The 20,593-nt window shown below is 38.1% G+C and overlaps 1 protein-coding gene across 2 annotated transcripts in view; it reads left to right on the forward strand.

Annotated features, from left to right (window-relative positions):
* LOC116721688 (collagen alpha-1(XI) chain-like) overlaps window positions 1-19,807 on the forward strand; it is a 99,850-nt gene extending 80,043 nt beyond the window's left edge. The window contains exons 46-67 of one of the 2 annotated variants that reach the window (XM_032565578.1): window positions 2,231-2,338; window positions 6,430-6,483; window positions 7,464-7,517; window positions 7,634-7,687; window positions 7,923-7,976; window positions 9,172-9,279; window positions 9,469-9,522; window positions 9,627-9,680; window positions 10,059-10,112; window positions 11,935-11,988; window positions 13,321-13,428; window positions 13,739-13,792; window positions 14,043-14,096; window positions 14,629-14,736; window positions 14,842-14,895; window positions 14,980-15,015; window positions 15,130-15,183; window positions 16,005-16,266; window positions 16,470-16,582; window positions 16,746-16,814; window positions 16,917-17,150; window positions 18,210-19,807. In XM_032565578.1, the coding sequence (XP_032421469.1) occupies window positions 2,231-2,338; window positions 6,430-6,483; window positions 7,464-7,517; window positions 7,634-7,687; window positions 7,923-7,976; window positions 9,172-9,279; window positions 9,469-9,522; window positions 9,627-9,680; window positions 10,059-10,112; window positions 11,935-11,988; window positions 13,321-13,428; window positions 13,739-13,792; window positions 14,043-14,096; window positions 14,629-14,736; window positions 14,842-14,895; window positions 14,980-15,015; window positions 15,130-15,183; window positions 16,005-16,266; window positions 16,470-16,582; window positions 16,746-16,814; window positions 16,917-17,150; window positions 18,210-18,356 (1,941 nt within the window). In that variant the 3' untranslated portion in view covers window positions 18,357-19,807. Of the gene's footprint in view, window positions 1-2,230; window positions 2,339-6,429; window positions 6,484-7,463; window positions 7,518-7,633; window positions 7,688-7,922; window positions 7,977-9,171; window positions 9,280-9,468; window positions 9,523-9,626; window positions 9,681-10,058; window positions 10,113-11,934; window positions 11,989-13,320; window positions 13,429-13,738; window positions 13,793-14,042; window positions 14,097-14,628; window positions 14,737-14,841; window positions 14,896-14,979; window positions 15,016-15,129; window positions 15,184-16,004; window positions 16,267-16,469; window positions 16,583-16,745; window positions 17,151-18,209 lie in introns of both variants that reach the window. The other variant, XM_032565577.1, reaches the window with a different exon arrangement.
* Window positions 19,808-20,593: the final 786 nt, after the last annotated feature.

Genomic DNA, 20,593 nt, shown 5'->3' on the forward strand with positions numbered 1-20,593 from the left:
AGACCACAGTGGTGCCTGTGGTCATCGGGGCCCTCGGGGCAGTCACCCCCAAACTGGACCAATGGCTACAACAGATCCCAGGAACAACATCAGACATCTCAGTCCAGAAATGTGCAGTCCTTGGCACAGCCAAGATACTGCGCAGAACCCTCAAGCTCCCAGGCCTCTGGTAGAGGACCCGAGCTCAGAGGATAAGAACCACCCGCGGTGGGTGAGAAGGGAATTTTTTATATATATATATATATATATATATATATATATATATACTGTGTATATATATACAAGTCATTTAAAACTCTGGTAAAATATATGTTTATACAAATATAAATAAATATAAAATGTTTATAGTTGTTTCACATTTTCACAACAATTTTTAAATCATTTTAATTACTGGTATTTGTGTGCATACATTATTGAAATAGTTCCCCAGAAATTATCATCAGTTATGTTTTTTTAAATTATTATTCTAAATTTTGTAAATTTACATCATTAGTTGCAGTTAAAGTACAAGTTTGGGCTTGATGTTCTACCCTAATGATGGTTCATCAACAAGCTGACAATCATTTTCATATATTAGTTAAAATAGCACATGTGCCAGCTGCAAATGCTGCAGAACATCCTCTACTCATAGAGAAAGTCCTGCTTCTACGATATCTGCTGGCCTCAGGGTAAATAGCAGCTCATTGCTGAAAATAATAAGGCCTTACCAACCATTCCAGGAAAAAGTACCGTCTGCAGGGCTCTGTGGGGGCTGCAGTAGACCTGGTGAGGCAGATTGCTGTAAGCAGCAAGTGCACCCGTTCTGAATAGAAAATTATTTAACAGTTGTTTACCCTGGTGAGTCAGTCTGCTTATGTGCATCCATGTCTTCTTCACAAGTGAATCCTGATTCATGCTGAGTAGTCTCGACTTAATTTGCTTTCATTAAAAAATGCTTTTAGATGCTAGATGGCAAGATTTTTAATCTGTGAAATCATTAGTATTTGAGTAGAAAGAGAATTAATTTCTTTCTTAGCTTTAGATTTTAAACTTTAAGCAAAGATGTGTTAACCATACAACAAAGGCCGAACATTGGCTAATGCTATAGAAGGGCAGTGTTGTCTGGAGACTTTAGACCAACATGTGCAGAGCTTTGCCCGTTGTGATGCCTGTAAGCATGAAAGGCACCCTGCGCATTCACAGCTTTGCATTGTGTTGGTAACTTTTTACAGGTGTTTACATTCTTTAAAGGTTATATTAAACAAGTCAGAGGCATCACTTACATAAATAAATTCAGGCATGTGAATTGTGAATGTTCTGTGAAGGTGACTAACAAATTGGGCACAGTTTAAATCTAAGCACTCTAACCTCGGAGGCAACTCTGTTTCCAATCTCTTTGAGGAGATTAGATTTGCGACTTGGTTTGTTAAAGCGTCTCTGAGCTTTAGGCCACTTTGTCTGTGACTTTTCTTTTTCAAAGCTGTGCTCGTTTCCCCCGTAATCACCTAACATTTCCCTCTAAACTGTTCTGCATTCACCACCATTGCCTGAGGCTCCCTACATGTCCCAGGGCTCAGCAAGAGCTCCTCAAGCACTTTCAAGTGCTGACACGTGTTTGAACTGAAAACTCCCAGTCTGTCAGCACTTCACTCTTTCCCCACAGTCTCGTCTTTCTACCCTCTGTAACTCGATGCACCTCTGACTTCACAGAAGTCAGCATCTTTCACATACCATAACCCTGTGGCAATTCTTTTCTGCATCTTGCTTTTTCCTGATGAGAGTCTCTAGTCGGAAAGCCCTCAGGTACACCACAAGGGCGTATCATTGAGGTATTGCCTTATGCTTGTCCAGTTTTGATTCAAGTTTTAGCTTCATGTTTTATTCTCAAAAGGATCAAATAGCTCTTACCATGCACCTATGCTGAATTCTATAAACGACCTACAAAAGCAAATGTTTAATTTTGGAAAAGGGGTTTTATGTGGCTGATATAACTACATGGAAAAACTCTAACTTGCAAAAAGTTATTGAATGCTAACTTTATCTAAAATCCATGAAATAGCTTTCTGTAAAGTTGCAATGTGGTTTCCAATTTCTGTTGTAATGTATTTCCTGAATCCATGCTTTTCCATGTGAGCTCAGATATAGTTTGCAACCTTGAAACGTATTAAGAATAAATGGATACAAGTGTTTGAGGGGTTGCATTTGCTGCAGCTACAGCTAATGAGATTTTATGAACCCTGCCCTCCCACAGGGCAGTGATGGTGAGTCTGGGCCAAGAGGACAGCAGGGCATGTTTGGCCAGAAAGGAGATGAAGGTCCCAGAGGATTTCCAGGGCTGCCAGGACCCATTGGACTGCAGGCAAGTCTCCATCAAATGTGTTGCTTTTTTACAACCATATTTCCAGCTCTCCACCCTTTTTTATTTTCAAAACATACAACACCCAAAGTCCCGTCGAGTATTGTCCTGCCGGGTATGCATATAGCTTTTCCTCTGTCGAAGCCATCTAATGCAATGAGATTTAGTCCAAACTCCTTGAGCCTGAAGCATTTCACCTCCCCATTTACAATACATCAAAACAGAGCATATTTTATTAATGCAGCTTTGACTCCCAATAACACTTTGCTTAGCTCTGGGGTAAATAATGCTTTACCCGCTCAAGGACTTTTCTTGGTATAGATGGGACTGAAAATCCATCACTATCGTCAACATTTGTATCTTTTCTGCTGAATTTTCTGTTGAAATTGCATCAAATTCATGTGCTAAATGTCTATCTGCCAGTGCCCTTGGTCCTAAAAAGACTCTAGTTTGCATATGACAAAACATTGAAAGCATTTAAATCCACTTTTCTGTCAATCTATTGTCTTTTGTGAGATAGGCTGAAAATTACCCACAAGGCTCATTTCCACCCACAGGCTTTGTGTGCTGATTGCTCAAGAGGAGAAAGATCTGAGGGCTTTTATCAGTAATTGATTCACAGTTTTGTTTTCCAACTCGACACACGTTAAGCTGTATTTCTCTTTATTTTTGATGGCAGCATTTTATTGATCTCTGTTGCTGTCATCACAGACGCAATAACACATTCATCCATTTGCAGATGAAAGCATGATGCAATAGACCCAATATGCACCCTGACGTAATTTATCCCACTCAGGTGTTTGGTAGGCAAAGCATTATAATTTTATCATATCATAAAAGAAATTCTCCATGGATGACCTGTAGGTTATTGTGATGTGATCTACATCCTAAAAGCTTATAGGAGAAGCCTAAATGCTGTCCTGTCAGTAAATAGTCACAGGGGTACCAATAATTGCACCACAGGCTATTTGTTATTTGCTTATTTGGGATTTATTGCCAGTGATTAAGTAAATTCAAATAAAGGATAGAATTTATTTTCAAATTTCCAGGGTGAGATTTTGCCACTATACATATACTGTATATTTACTGTATATATAGCCATATAACAGTTAACCAGAAGTTTTTTTGCACAACTTTTCCACTTTTCACTTCATAGTTTTTTCAAGTAATTTCATTAGTTAAGGACATTTTTAAATGGCAGTAATATGAATAAATATTTTTGATAAAATAAACAGTCTAAAATGTAATAAAAAAATGTCTATGTATGGATGAAACACTAAGAAACACATAGGAGGGAGTAGGGGCAAAACTGAAACTATGATATGGTCAAATCATCCCATCATTGATCTGCGCCAGCTTCGATATTGATCCTATTGATACTTGGGTCAATCGGCTGCAATAGAGAGGCTGTGCTCAGTGTGTAAGGTTCAGTGTGACTGCAGGATAATGTTGACCCCTCATGTACTGAAGTTAAGACAGTATTTCCTTACTGTGCAACCAGTGATAATGACATTATTTCTGTTAATCTGCTAATGGGAAGACAAAATGTAGTGTTTTTGAATATTGTACTGCATCAGACCAACATGAAAGGATTTTTTATGCACAATGTTTTGTTATGGCCTACACAATAATGGGGAAGGCCGCTGACCTCCTCATTACTTTCTTCTGTCTTGACAGTCCAGCAGAAAGTCATTCTCACCTTCCACACAAGGATAAGCCACAAAAGATCATATCTGTGGAATTTGAAAGTTGAATGGAAGGACAAACTTTTGTTAATAACGTATACAAGCAGCAGGGATTAGTCGCAGCCCTAAGAGGATTGTGATGCAAATTCTACTTATTAGTGTGAGGGAGGTTAATGATATATGAATTGCAGCTGGAGTCAGAGTTTCAAGAGCTTTTGCACACAGACATAAGAACATGAGTTACAATTACCATCTTCCTTGCAATAAGCCACTCATGGGCCAGAGACAAGGTCAGACATCTCTTACCTGTGCTAAAGAGAAAAAAGACTGGACTGTTGTTCAGCAGTGAAAGTAAATCATATTGTCATTTGGTAATCAAAGTCCCAATTTCTGCAGGAAGTGTGTAGAGGCACAGAAAATAAGTTAACAGAGGTCCAATGTGAAGTTTCCACAGTCAGTGATGATTTAGGGTACCATGTCATCTGCTGTTGTTCCACTGTGATTTTACCAAATCCAAAGTAAAAACACAGTTTTTACTGAGCAGCCATCTACCAGGAAATTCCCTCTGCTGACAAGCTTCAGTGGGATGCTGATGTCGTTGTCCAGCAGGATTTTGTAACAGTCCACACTTCCAAAAGTACCAGTACACATTTTAATGACCATGAAATCCTATGTGCTTGATCACTCTACAAGACAAAATGTGTTGACATTTTATAAAAGAGTGTTTCATAAACCATATTTAAGATTTAATTGTTTGCCCTGGTCCTTATCTATCCAGCTAGTAGCATCCATGTCTGGGATAAAATAGTTTAGTCCCACACAAAACTAAGGTGCAAAGGTAGTCATCTACTTCTATAAGATATGAACTGCTTATTACCTCCTAACAGTTTCTCACTCATAAAATCTTTTTAAAAAATGGAGCTTACGAAGGAGAAGCTGAGAATTACCACATTGATTCATTTAAGTTGATGAGCTGAAGTTTAAGGAAACTTCCTTTGATGGCAATGAATAAAGAAACTGCACTCTTCAGAGTACCTCAAAGTCAATTATCCAAGGACCCACTGAGGATGAAATTAGAGCGAAGCTTCGTTGGTCAATAGGGCTAGATAACGTTGTTATTAAGTGCAATTGGCTTTTAATTGGGCATAATGCACTCCATCTCCCCTCTTATAATTATTTTTTTTTTGGCTAAGCTGTCCTTCAATACACAGCAGCAGCTGCTGCAACTTCAGCTTTTCAATGCAATTAGCTGTAGCATTAATGATTTTTGACCAGGGGGAAGGAGTGTCTTTATCCTGAAATCCTTCCATCAATTTGTGCAGAGTTTGCTGTGAAGTATAGGAGTCCTCCCCTGAGAGGATGAATTGTTCAGATTAAGAGGTTACAATGAGGACGCAGAAGAAAGTAAATATCACATTTGTTCATATCAGTGTTGTTATAGTTCAAGGCTAGTGTGGAAATGGAGTAAATGCCATGTCTGAACATTTATTGATTTCTTCTGATGTGCACTCCAAGTTTGTTGTGCATAATGGTCTTTGCTAATGAAACTCATAATATTTATTTTCTTTTTTACTAATTTATATTCTTTAGTACATGTTTAATAAGCAAGGGTTACATGTATAAAATGCATCAACATGTTTTCTTTTCCATTATACATGACAAAGTACTATAGAAGAAATGAGTTTAGGCTTTATTTATTTCACCAGAAACCCACAAGGCCAAACTTTCAGTCATTGCTCATTATAAATTGTTTTCAGTGCTACTGTAAATCAACAAAATAGGCTGAAACTACATATATGTTACAGCACTGATTCATATCCATATCATTATACTTTTGCTTTCCCACAACTATAGCTGCTTTCCATACCTTTATGTGTTACACATGCTCCATCATTGTGGTCTGGCTAGAAAAACACATAAGAACTGCAATTATGCAGATAGACAGCAGACAACAATGGAAAGTGACGCCTTCTTCATCCTTTCTACACATCCACCTTTTTGAGGTGCATTCAACTCTTTTAGTTGAGCTTGACTGAATCCCAAAAGCTGCATAATAGGCACCGCCTGCACAGTCGCATTCGTTCCACTCCACTGTGGACGTAGATGGATGGAGTTTCCACCCTGCAATTTACACAGGCTGATTATACCCAAGCCTCCCATACCCTTTAATTACAATAGGTGTCCCTTTTGAGTAATTGTGTGTTTATGCTCCAGGGTTCTGTTAGTATTAATGCACTCTCCATCGCTTTGCATCCCAATGGCCTCCTATTCAAAAAGTGTCAAATAAAAGTACCTGGTAATGAGCAGCACAAATGTATATATATTCCTGTCTGTGGACTTTTTAATATGGAGGGTTGCCTCATTTTACCTTCGTTTCTGTGTGCTAAGCAGTATTTGTCGACTTTACAGGGTTTGCCTGGCCCTCCTGGTGAGAAGGGAGAAAATGGAGATGTCGGACCAATGGTGAGTGCAGATATTTCTGCAAATTTCCTATTACAATATAACCTTTACACTCAGTTTCACTCAAGAGAACTATTTCTTGGACCATTTTTATTGGTGGGTTAGTTTAATAACTCAACAAGAAATACATCTGCTAGATGCTAGAGTTGAGTTTCAACCTTTTATTTCTATTATTTTGATTATGATGACTAGAAATAATAACATAGCATATTTTTAGTTTACTGACAGAAGTAAAGAGCACCTAGCTCCAAATTACCTACTTGTCTTTTTACTGGTGTATAAATCTGAGTGTGAATAAGTGAAATTCACATTAGATTAATTACAAATTATTGTTTCATAATCAGCAAAGACTGTTGACTTGACAGATGTCCAGCATAGAGTCATAGACAACTTCCACAAGAATGGTAATCACCAAAGGGTCATCTTTAAAAAAGCCGGCTTTTCAGAGAGCTTTGAATAAAATATTTTAATTGAATGTTGAATGGAAGAAAAAAGTGCTTTTCAACAGGCATATATTTTCATATTTAAATTATTGTTTTTTTATTTTTCTAATTTTTTTCATAAGCTGCAATCCATAATTATCAAAATTAAGAAAAAAAAAATGCTTATATCAGTCTTTGTGTAAATCTTTGACTTCTAGCCAAGCAAATCAGCTCAGTATTTTTGACTCAATATTTGGTGAAAACTGTGAAACTAATGTTTAGCAGCATAAACCCAGCTTAATGTTATAGAAAAACCATGCATTTTTGTGTGTGCATGGGTAAAAACACAATCTGCTATGTAAAAAATAAAAGGATTTTTAAACTTTAAAATATGCTATTATGATCATTGCTATCAAGTAATGTAACTTTTAGAGTTACATTGAAATATTCTGCATGGTTGCATCTAAATAAAACTACTATCAATAAGCATTTAGTTCAAATTTTCCTCTTTCTGTGTTAAGAACAAAATAAATCTGCTAATCTTTAATCTCTTTCTGACAGGGTCCACCCGGTCCTCCAGGTCCCAGAGGTCCACAGGGCCCCAGTGGAGCTGATGTTAGTGAAATTTTAATACTTGCATATTTAATTTTGCTTGGATTTGATCTAAATAGAATATTTAAAAATCAACAAACAAAGATTTAAAACTGCATATGGCTGTGATTTGTCTTAAGGGTGCACAAGGTCCCCCTGGAGGTATTGGTGCAATGGGCGGTGTTGGTGAGAAGGTAAGAATAAAGACATCTGAGTAAAAATATAAGAGTGATGTTCTTCTCAACTCCTGTTCAAGTGCATAATTTTTTTAATGTTTTACTTCCTTAAGTATTCTCTGCCTCAAAACTCTAAATATTTAAGGAGTCTGACATTTAACCTTTCATTTGCATTGCTGCAAATCATGCAAAGCTATCCGATCTGACAACGCAATTATAAACATGGTAATACATTATCAATGTCATTTTACAGGGAGAAAATGGTGAAGCCGGTAACCCAGGACCACCTGGAGAGCCTGGTACTCTAGTAAGTTTAGAACAGTACAAAAATACTTTTTATTTTATTTCATACATATTGCATACATTTTATTTTCACCAATAGGACAATATTGTTGTACTCATGCTCAAAGTCTCTCCAGGATAGAAATGTGAATGTTAAAACAACATTCCTGGGTTTTTAACTTCTGGATATTTTACATCATTATTTTACATTTTATCTATTTGTACTTTTCTTACTCAACTTTTTTCATCTATATCTGGGGTTAAGATGGATCTTGATATTGGCAAAATAGTCCACCTCACAGGGTGGCATTTTTGAGGGGCAACATTGATGTTTGAGAAATAAAAATCTCATTTTTACCTAGGATGAGTTTTCAAATGCTTATTTACACATCAAGTCTGTTTGGAATGAATGCCCTAAGTTTTGTGAACATTTCAAACTAGATTTGTGGAAGAGGGATTAGAGATTGGTGGGGTGTTGCGGAAATAAAATCAGAAATTTTAGTTATTCAATCATTTTGGGGGGATTATACCACAGTAGCATAAACCCACACAGCACAAACCAATGTGAATTGATTCTGGGTTTGACAATCTCTTATGATTTGGATTGAGGTTGTGGCCTGGGCGTTGTGGTGACTCATGCTTGAACTCCCCCACAATTACCGCTTTTAGGGATGTATTCTTTTTATTAAAATATTCAAATCAGAAGATCAGTTTATAAAAGCGTGTGAAGACATTTTTTTTTCTTTAAGTTGATATAAATGGCTACATAATATTTGGATTTGACATGTGAATCTCTTTGTTGGTATTGATCCTTGCAAATAGTAGCCACTGTTTGCCCGTGACTAAAAACGTCTCATCTTAATTACAGCCATGAGGCTCCCTGTGTGTCAGTCCGTCAGAGGGTATTGATGTATCTGCCGGCTGGCTCATATCTGTTTACAGTGATAAATAGACCCAGTGCAGCAGAGCAAATCGAGGTCGAAAATTTAAGGTGCCTTGCTGACAGTGACTCATCTCCAGTCGTTCAGTTGATGGTTCTGTTTGAGTAACTGCTGAGCCAGAACCAATGTTTCAAGTGTCCATTTTTGCTTTTAGTAAAGCCGAAGTGATTATAGCACAAAACGTTAACCACGCTTGTCTTCCCCATCCCAACTCAACAATCGTGTCGTTGGCCTTTACCTGCTTCTGTGATGACAGAGCCGTGTCGCAATTTTCCTCAGGGTCTCCGAGGAGAGATTGGTGAGAAGGGAGAAACCGGGCCACCCGGTGCTGCCGGACCCCCTGGCGGCAGAGGCCCCCCTGGAGACGATGGTCCCAAGGGAAACCCTGTATGTGGGCTGTTCTTAAACACACACACACTCACACTGAGCTACGACTGATGCTTCATAAGAGCTGACAGCGACAGAGCAATTTTGACACATATCTCATTTTACCTGTCTGCTGCTAGAACTGTTCTTGACACAGTGAGACTCAGCTGAGTCAAACTCAGTCTTCTCAGTATTTTGATTTGTCTGCAGGGACCCGTCGGCTTCCCAGGAGACCCAGGTCCCCCTGGTGAGCCTGGTGCTGGGGTATGTTCTGCTTTTTTTGTCCTTTTTTGTTTACTTAATAGGATTTTAGGTGTTGAAGTAATTGAATAAGCCAAGTCTGGCTCATTTATGGTTTTTTTCTTTAGGGTCTTGATGGTTTAACTGGTGATAAAGGTGATGATGGTGAACCTGGACAACCGGTGAGTCAAGCTGATCAGATTTTTATGTTTCTTTCCAAGTAAAGGCAAAATCACCTCTTAGGCTTGTTGTTGTATTTTATATTTTCAAGAACTGTGTGGGATTTACTCTTTTTGGGTTTTATATTCATATTTTTCTTTACAGTGTTTGCTAAAAAATGTTGAACCTTTAAAAAAAATTACTAAGCAAATTTTTAGTACTTTTGACAACTTTTACAACAAGAGGAATCAGAAAAGGATGCAACTCTTGTAGTTTAGGTGTTTAATATTCATTCTGTGTTGCGGAATATTGTTCTTTTCCAATCACATGCAGAGCTCATTATCTAACACCCCTTAATTTCTATAAAGTGGAGCTAAGTGTTCCTATATGCTCTAATTTAGGGTCCTCCAGGCCCATCTGGTGAAGCTGGAGTACCAGGGCCTCCTGGCAAAAGGGTGAGTAGTTCTCAAAGTGATGCATCTGATGAGATACTCCTGTTCAGCTCTTGAGATGTTCTCTAGTTTGAAAGTGCTTTTAGCGAGCCCCAAGCTACTTCATTACGCACTGATACATATTTATGATGGTATACTTAGATTTTGAATTTATTTCCCTCTGTTTCACTGAACATGATTCCCATAAGAAAGCAGAGTCTCCACAGTTTGCATTGATTGTAGATCGTAATCACCTTTTGTCCTTTAAACTTGAACCTTTTGTAGTTTTCTATGTTTGCTGTTGTTGCCATTGCACACCCTTTTGTTTTCTGGGTGTGAAAAGGAACAGTCTGCAACAGGAAGTAACTTACTGAACCTACCAACACGTTCCTGCCAGTGGGATGTTTTGTGCCTTCTCTAGAAGCCATTGATGTAGAGTAGTGCTGTATAATCTGTTCATAGCTTTAGAAGAGGGAATGTGGAAATGTTCACATTACCATAAACTTCAGCTGTAATATCCACTAGCAGGAAGTCCCTTGGTTACTTGATCAGAGGTCATCATCTGCCATAATATATTAGGATCAGTTAGACTAAACAAAGATCAAAATCACAATCAATGACTAAAGGCAATAATATATTATATGTAATGTATTATATTTGGAAAATTATATACAAACAAAATTTACTTGTGATTAGAGCACTTTTATGAATATCTCTCACTGTGATTTGTTTAGATATTTATTCTTCATGCATTCTTGTTGTTGCACCAGGTTTGAAAATTGTGATCTAACTCTTAGCCTGGTGTCAAACTGAATAAAAAAGAAGATTTTTTTTATCCCTGATGAATTGACACAGATGTGTCTCAACATGTGATAGAAAATTGCTTCCTTTTTGAATTTGTTTAGAATGTATTCACTGATCGTAAAAAGTTTGGATTCTCAGTCACCAGCCAAGTTCTCAAAGTGTTGCTTTAATGGAGGGATGTGATCAAAGGCACTTTTGGGGATTTTTGCCAGAAAATAATTAATGGGTGTTTCTAATAGTATAGGATTATCTGTGATTAGACATTTCTATGTGGTTTTTATTTTCCAAGCTGAGAGGTTCGGGTTGCATCATGCACATCAGTTTACAATGCAACTCTGTGGCTTGACTTAAAATGCAGGCCGTGTGGGGTTGGTCATACATTTTAAAGACATTGGTAAGCACTTTTTATCCCCATAATTTGTATTCCTCCAGCTAGCCCTGAACAAATTAGACTCCCGTTCCGTGTTCGTATTAATGGACTCTGTGATATAATTTTTCATCCTTCACCAGAGTAAGTCTGGCTAAGTCTCCTTCCCAATATCTCCTTAAAAATGACTCCGGTTTGGTGTTCGTTGATGCATGTAGCTTCTTGACTACATTAGCACACATACACACACACCCCCAATAGTGCCTGCAAACACATATTTGCCAGGGTTCATAACCTACATTGATGACCTGTGGCTTTTGTTTGGTCTATTCGATTATAGCTTCTAATGCCACATGTCAGCCCACTTACAAGGTTTTGACCAGAGGCTGTTGTGTGAAAATGCTAATGCATTTTATCAGCTTGTATTTAGAATGTAGGACAGTTTGCTTGCACTTATGCTGGCCGACCTTGCAAACCTCTCTCTCTCTCAAGGTCAGAATATGCTTTAGCTAAATGATTAATGTGCATTAGAAGCTACTGCTTTTTAGTTTATTTTTGACTAATTCCACTGTAGATGAACTTCACCTGTGCTCTGGTTCTTTTAAATAAGCTAAAATTAGACTTGGGGACTGAGACGAAAAGAGTCTAACGGCGTTTGGTTGTTGTGCTTCTTAGGGACCTCTCGGATCTCAAGGTCAGGAGGGAAGGCAAGGAGAAAAGGGATCTAAGGTAAGTCCTAGCATTTGGATTTTACTCATTACAATTTACTTTTTCCAGTGATTATGAGTTGTTGTTTTTTTTGTTTGGATATTTCACATTATTAAGATATTACTGAAAATTATCTCTTGGATTTTAAGCTCTTATGTTATCTGAGTTGTTTTAACCATATAACTCTCAACGTATAACTTTTATGACAAATGTTCCTTATACTGCTACTTCTGCTGCAAAGTAATTACTATTGTAAACCCACTACTACAACCTACATCATTCAACTATATTTTCCACACCATATATATCTGGTACACATAATTGACACGCGTAAAAATACACATATATATGGGTGTCAATTATGATACAAAAAAAGGGAAAGCCAGGGGATGTTTGGATTTTCATTTTGCTACAAGCAGCAGGTAAAGATTTCAAATGCTGGAATTTCTCACAATTGTTCTTTGTATCAAACTTTAAAAGGTTATGAGAAGTTTGGCTCATTATATTGGGTCTAACACCAGCAGTGGTACTATGTAGGTTTAGTGCCTTGTGTTTTGCTTTGAGTGATATATGATTTATTAATTTCAAAATGTCCCAAAAACTCTCTCTGTCTTACAAAACAGCAGAAAAGTTACATATCTCCAACTCTTTCCACCCGATATCCAGCTGAGGTGTCCTATATATTTATAAAAATCTGCAAATTAGCTACATAAGAAGCAGTTGCGTTCCTTGACGTTCCAACTATTTCACTGTTACATTCTTGTTTGCACCAGCATCAAGGCAAAAATGTCTGTTTAAGCCATAAAGACAATGTTTGACTTCTAAGTCAGACAGCCTGACAAACCTCAGGCATAGTTTTGCTCTTTGTTTCATTCCTCCTCTTATTTTGCTTCTTCACATATCCCCCTTCTCAGACACCCTCTCCACGTTTCGGGTAAAGGATTAGAGACGATTTGACAGAAACAAGGCAAAGCCTGCGAGATGATTTGAGACTGTCAAATCTGGGCCTAATTGGTTGTCAGAGAAGCGTAATCTCCCCTATTCAATCATCCAGGTCAATATTATGCACCTCTGGAGCTTCAATACATGAAAACCTGATGTTTCTCCTGAAAACATTTAATCTTTTAAGATCTTACAAATACTCCAGTCCTTATTCTGTTATCCTTTGCAGCAGGGAACTTTACATAGTACCATATAATATGTTTTGTTAAAGTGCTATTTAAGCTTTTGTGAAGTTTGGGTAAAGGTAATGTAGTCACTGAACAGAATCCACACTTCATGTTTTTTTTCTTTTATTATTTCTGAATTATATACCTGAGATGGAAGCAGATGATGATTTTTCGTGTATTTCAGGGAGAAGCTGGAGCAGAGGGACCTGTCGGGAAAACAGGACCTGTGGGATCTCAGGGCCCCCCTGGAAAACCTGGTGCTGAGGGTCTGCGTGGAATTCCTGGCCCCGTTGTGAGTTTGGAAGACGCAAAATATTTGATTTTATCATCCAAAGGAACAACCACAAATAGCGACATATTTTAGGTCAGAAGTTGTTAAAATTCATCTTAAAAAGTGCAAATCATATTTTTAGGTGAGGTCAAAGGGCTGCAAGCAAAAAAAAAATCATTGTTGATGTCTACAATTATTTTTTCTTACCCAAGTTCCTGAAGTAGAAACCTGGGAGGGAATGAGTTTTTATTCACTTACAATTCATTCTGGATCTGGGTTGCATTGCAAATCTGATCCTAGCTGAAAACATTATGTTGTCCTTTTCTTCCAGGGTGAGCAAGGACTGCCTGGTGCATCTGGTCAAGATGGCCCTCCAGGTCCTATTGTAAGGCATTCCTTTCTATCACTAAGCTTTGGAAATGTTGTTAAATCCTACGCACTGCTAATGCGCACTGCAAAAGCAGCTGTTAAATTTCTAATATTGTTACACTGGAGACCAATTCCTCTTTAAAATATGCTGTTTTATCATGTATTTTGGTATTTCCATTATTTTTTAATTTCAGTTGCTCTGGGCAACATATAAAAAGGCCCATTTAACATGTTTTGTGTCATTTGCACTGGTTTCCTCTCCTCAGGGACCGCCTGGACTTCCTGGCATGAAAGGTGACTCTGGATCCAAAGGAGAAAAGGCAAGACAATATTATAATGCTAATCTCATATTGCTTTATAGTGCATGTCTCGTATCCAGTTTCGCACCTTATCTGAAGCTTCCAAAGCATGCACACATCTAGGCCTACGTGCACCTTGGCTTTGTTCGCCCCCTGCCAGCGAGATGAAAAGCCGCTCTGCTCTGTGAGAACGTTTCTCACTCGGTGATTTAATGTGCTAAATGAATATGCATAAGACCAAAAATATTGTCTTTGTAACGCACATTGGCTTAACGCCCGCATGCAGCATTCAAAAGCAGATGATCATAGCTCATCCAAAATGGCAGGTGCAAAGACACACCTCAATAAATATGCTAATTATTTATAGACAGAATCAAGACTCTGGCCAAAAGTTTGCCTGGCCAGACACTTACTATAAATTTTCCAGTGAATTTGCATATTTGTTTCTTTCTGCCCCGCAAAGTAATAAATGCTTTAGTAGTAAACCTTGTTAATTTAAGAATGTTATTTATTTATGTCTTTTAATGAAATAATGCTGCCTTTTCTGCTCCAGGGTCATCCTGGTCTAATTGGTCTGATTGGGCCCCCGGGTGAACCCGGAGAGAAGGGAGACAGAGGTCTACCCGGACCTCAGGGTGCTGGAGGTGGCAAGGGAGAACCTGTACGTTTCCTGACATTTTGCAGAAATAGTTATTTATCTGAACATTTGGGTGTATTGGTAAAATTATGTTGCCAATTAATTTAATTTCATCTTGTGTGTTGTCAGGGTATTGGTGGTGCATATGGCCCACTCGGGCCTCCTGGTCCTCCAGGACTTCCTGTAAGTTGTAGTTCTTGATAAAAGTTTGTCTTGCCTCATTTCTGACCTTCGTTCTTACATTGCCGTTGACTTGTTTGTCCCCAGGGTGCTCAAGGACAGAAAGGTTCTAAGGGATCACTCGTAAGTCACTTTTCCTTCATCAATGAATAGTTTGGATTTTTCACATATGGATAGAGGTTGTAATAATGTATTTAAGTGTTTCTAACATCCCCGTGATGCATGTTTCTTTTTCAGGGTTCAACTGGTCAGAAGGGAGATCCTGGACTCTTAGGGCCACCTGGACCACCTGTAAGTTATAGATTCAGCTTGTCCCTTATAATCTAGATTATTTTGAGCTTTAAAGAGTTGGTTAGCCAAAAATTCATTTCTTTGATGAAGGAGATCATTATGTATTTTTTGGGGGGGGAATAGATGGAGCTTAATACAGGTCACTCCTGCAGAAAAGCAGAGACATTACAGGGAGAATTACTTTCAAAATAAGACTTAAAAGAGTTTTTTAAGTCTTATTTTTACTTAAAATGGTTTTTTAAAGTTTTTTTACTGGCATAGTTTTTTGTGGAATAAACAAGATTGAATAATATTGAATGTAACCTGCAGACAGTCAAACTTCAGGCGAGCTATGCTTTCATAACAAACAGCAATTTTAGCATCACCATAGTGAGATCAGGAACATTCTGACCCACATTACTGATGTGAAGCGTAAACAGTGTTGGGAAAAACACTGAGCCTTGAGGGGCACCTTGCTTGGCATTTATGTAACAGAAAATCTGTTTAGTTACAGATGACTGGTGACAAGAAAGCCGTATTTAAAATCACACAATGACTTGGTCTTTAGCTTAACTGACAGAAAAGCTGAAAAGATTTGATCACTGGGCACAGGAATGGCTGGTAGGAATGTACAGGTTTACAATAAGAGACTTTATTATACATGAAACTGAAATAAAATGTTTGTTAAAGCAGCAAAACAGTTCTGATTTGTCTGACAATGACATAGAAACGACAAGAAAGATTTAATGTAGTCATTTAGACTTAAGGTTTTAGAGTAGATTTAGTAATAATATTATTCCTATACTATCATTGCAAGCTAATCTTTACCTCCTCTGCTGCAGGGTCCGCCTGGTGATATGATCCAGCCTCTGCCCATTCAGCAGTCTAGCAAAAGGAGCAGGCGTCAGGCTGAAACTCAAGGTGATGAGGCTTTGGCGGACTACGGCATGGACGGGCCAGGCATGGAGGGAATGGACGACGTCTTCGGATCCCTCAACAACCTCAAGCAGGATATCGAGCGCATGAAGTTCCCCATGGGCACCCAGGACAATCCTGCCAGGACCTGCAATGACCTGCACCTCAGCCAACCTGATTTCCCCAATGGTACAATGAAGACAATCCTTAGTGTTGCTTTTTAGCATAATGTATCAATAGCAGCAATTAGTAAACTTTTAAATAGCTTAGTTCAGTTTAAAAAAAAAAAAATAACATGAAAAGAAAAACAAGATGAGAAAAACACTAAAGAGGATAAAAGCTCTTGTAGACGGTTACCTTGGCAGTGTTTTATGGATCTGTTTCTCTCTCAGGTGAATACTGGATTGATCCGAACCAGGGCTGCATCGGAGACGCCATCAAAGTGTTCTGTAACTTCACAGCAGGTGGAGAAACATGCATTTACCCAGACAAGAAATCAACAGGAGTGAGTATACGATGTTAGAACACAGGTCATTTAAGGCATGCAGGCTTCAGTGTTTCACCAAAGGGGTTGTTTAGTAACATTTGAAACTGTGTAAAAGCTGCTTTTAGAAATTGAAATATATATTATGTTTATTAACTTGACTTTTTTGGGGCATTTCTTATAGGTTAGAATATCCAACTGGCCTAAGGAGTCACCCGGTTCATGGTTTAGTGAATTCAAGCGTGGCAAAATTGTGAGTCCAGAAGACACTGATATAAGTCTGAGTATGATTTTTGACGTTTGCTTCATGAATTTCTTAATTTCCCTAATTTTGTCTTCCTCCAACTATTCTCAGCTGAACTATGTGGACGGTGGTGACAACAGCATCAACGCTGTGCAGATGACCTTCCTGAAGCTGCTGAGCTCCTCAGCGCGGCAGAACTTCACCTACATTTGCCATCAGTCGGTGGCCTGGTACGACTCCAAGGCCGACAACTACGACAGAGCGCTGCGCTTCCTGGGCTCCAACGATGAGGAAATGTCTTATGACAATAATCCCTTCATCAAGTCGCTGATGGATGGCTGCTCGGTAAACAGACATTTTTGCTCGCTTTCAAAGTTTCACTTTGCAATTAAACTTTTTTTTTTTCTAAATTCCATGAAATCCCCCTAATCCTCACAAACACGTAGAGAGGTACCGAAAAAAAGTGTCAGAAAGTGTTCATATTTGATGTGGGAGAAACAGTCCTCCAAAATGAGGGATATCCAAGCTTAGAAGGAATTATAAAATGCGAAAATTGGTTTCTCACACCACTGCTCGCGTTATATAATTGAAAAGGAAAGAAATGAATAAAAATCCAAAAATGCTGTTTTAGATTGTGTCAAAAATGCATACATATTCATTACACTGCATGTTATTTGTGATTAAGAAATGGTATTCTATAGTGATTGACATCTGTCATCACTTTTAACGAGCTTTGAAAAGCACAAACTCAGACTTTGTGTTAACAATAGTACCTTAGCTGCATCAGCTCTAGATAAATATAACTCAAAAAGAAGAAACAAGAAGTTATAATGTTGTTTATCTAACCCAGAAAATGGGACTAGAGTCTGAGAGCTGGACGTATGCCACACAAAGACTTGGATTCATTCTCTGACTTGACATGAACTTTTGCTCTAGACACTCAAAACTTGTAGTCGTTCTAATAACTATATTATACGTGTCAAACTCAAGGCCCGTGGGACAAATTTGACAGTCTGAAGCTGTTTCTGTGGCCCTCTAGATGTCAGAATGCAACAGAAATAGAACTTCTAGACAGTTGTGAGCTCAAATACTGTTTTATCAGTCAAATCAACTCAATTTTATTTCCATTGGACCACATGTGAAAAGTTGTTGAATATCATTTAAGCTTAAGCAGACATACAATCTATTAACAGTTTGTTATCTATACATTCTATACATTCCAGCTGTTATACCTGAAGTCAAAATGAGTTTGACATCCCTGATGTAACGAATAGTGGATTAATTCTAGGAAGTTACTGCTTCTTTTGTCAAAAACTCCAGCTGGCACTGAATAAATACTTTGAAAGATACTTGAAACTACTCTGGATCATATGATAAATCTCTTTCTTCTCACTCTGTGTGCAGATGAAGCAGGGCTATTCAAGGACAGTGTTGGAAATTAACACACCTCGCATCGACCAGTTACCCATCATTGACGTAATGCTGAATGACTTTGGGGAATCCAACCAGAGGTTCGGCTTCGAGGTCGGCTCTGTGTGTTTCCTCGGCTAGACACGCCCGTCTTCCCCCCCCCGCTGAAGGACAGGGTCAGAGAGTCAACAGTAACACCCACATGAAGAGAGCCTCTCAGCCACCACCTATTGTCTCCTATGAAGTAAAATCCCATGTTCCTTTATTGCAAAGAAGATCCAACAAGCTGGGAGAAAGAGAAAAGCACGCTTTGACCCTTCCTTTAAAAGCGCTGATCAGGGGAATCTCCTCCTTGCCCTCGTAGGGCCAGAATCACGTGACTTTAACTTGTAATGAGAGTGACATCATGAAAAGGACTTTTGATGCCGTGGTGGACAGTGGCATACTTTCAGCATTAAAGAGAGGATCCACTCGCCCTAAACCTTGCCCTCTCCCCTCCCTAGCCCTCTCGTCTTCTGTTCCTCTCTGCATGCTCCAAGTGATGCTCTGAATTAAACCACAGAGGTGCTTTTGTGCAGAATCGCAAAACACTTAAGGTGCTACAAATAGTGCATTTGATAAAACTGTAATTAATAATATTTGAATTTTGTACATTACTGTTCCTCTCTGAATCCACTCTTAACAACTTGCATGTGCTTCTTCGGTTTTAAAGAAATATTTGGTCAACTTTGTTAGAATAAATTTTATGAGGATATTTAAAGTTTCTTAGAATCTGTCTGAAAACATCTATGACATACATCTGACTAAAGCTTCAATTTGTAAGTATGAATCAGTCCTCTTGTAAATATTATGATTCTTATCCTCTTTCATGAGCTTAGAAAAAAACTGGAACTTAACATCTAACCAAAAAAAGTCAGTTAATGTACCCAGTAGGAAAGTAAGCCATAATAAAATGAGGTTATAATATAAATATTCTAAGAAAGGGTTTATTCTTCCAGCTGTTATACCTCAGTTTCCTTAAAAAATCTGAACGTTACACACAGTCAAGTTTACATTTTCTGTGGTTTATAACTAATAAAACTAATATTTTTGTGTGGGAAAGGTATGTCTAGCTGTTTTCATTCAATCCCAAAGATGCCTTGTGGATATTTTCTTTGTAACAGTGAACAAAATGTTTTCATGTGCCTTAAATTGTTCATTTAAGAAATATATTAAAATTGGGCTCTGAAAAACATTGGGTTGAACGTTTGTGTGGTTGGCTGTTTGACTACAGAAACAAGTAATGTTCGCTTTTTGTGATTCTGTGCCACAAGACTAATATCTCCATCCTTTATCCCAATAGACAAAGAAAGATAAGTGACTCTTTGTGTTTGGGTTCATTTTACTGACTCTTCCAGCTTTTTCCTTTTTTTTTTACCTCTCTCTCTGACTCAGATTTGACCTCGATCAAGATCTGTTTGCATCGCCACTTTCTTGGTTTAAAAGCTCTGGCAACAAATACTTCAGAGCCACTTTCTAAAAACCTGTGTAATAACAGTATGTCTTCAACCTATGTACAACTGCAATAAATGTTTGGTGCTTTGTGCGCATTGCAATCTTTTTGCATTCACTTGCAATATAAATTGAGTAAACTGGAGCCACTTTCCCAGTTCAAACAGAGACCAATGGTGAATGAAAACACGTCTACTGTGGTTTTGGTTTCCTAAAAGCATGGCATGTCCTCAATTCGGCTCATTATGGCTACACTTAGAACAACCTAAAGTGTTCATACCCTTTGAAATTTTTGACATCCTGTCACTTTACACCCACACAAATGTTATGTTACTTTATGATAAATGTTATGTTACTTGTGATACACCATCACAAAGTAGAGCCTGAATGCTAAGTGGTAGAAAAAGTATACATGGTTTTGTTTTGTATTTTTCCCATATATATATATATATATACACATTTGAATAAAAAGAAGCATACAAAAACTTCAGGCAGTTTTTTTTCTCACTGTCTGAAGTTAGTCAGAGCAAATGTCAAAAGTTATGTCTGTTTGCTAAGCACCACAACAATGTGAGAATGTCAGAGATTTATGGTATGTAAAGAATGTCTTAAAATTTGAAGTTTACATATATTTCCTATTTTGCTATTTGGTTGTTTTGCCTTTGAACTGTATGACGTGGGTAAAACATTCTGGGTATACTTTTACAAGTTTTTCACAATAGTTTGCTGGAATTCTGGCCCATTCCTCCCAACAGAACTGGTATAACTGAGTCAGGCATGTAAGCCACCTCACTCTCACATGCCTATTCAGATCTACCAACAAATTCTTTTCAAGACTACAATAAGGGCTTTGTAATGGCCATTCTAAAACTTTAGGTTTGCAATGT

Source organism: Xiphophorus hellerii, chromosome 6 (genome assembly GCF_003331165.1).
Source record: "Xiphophorus hellerii strain 12219 chromosome 6, Xiphophorus_hellerii-4.1, whole genome shotgun sequence".
Taxonomy (NCBI): domain Eukaryota; kingdom Metazoa; phylum Chordata; class Actinopteri; order Cyprinodontiformes; family Poeciliidae; genus Xiphophorus; species Xiphophorus hellerii.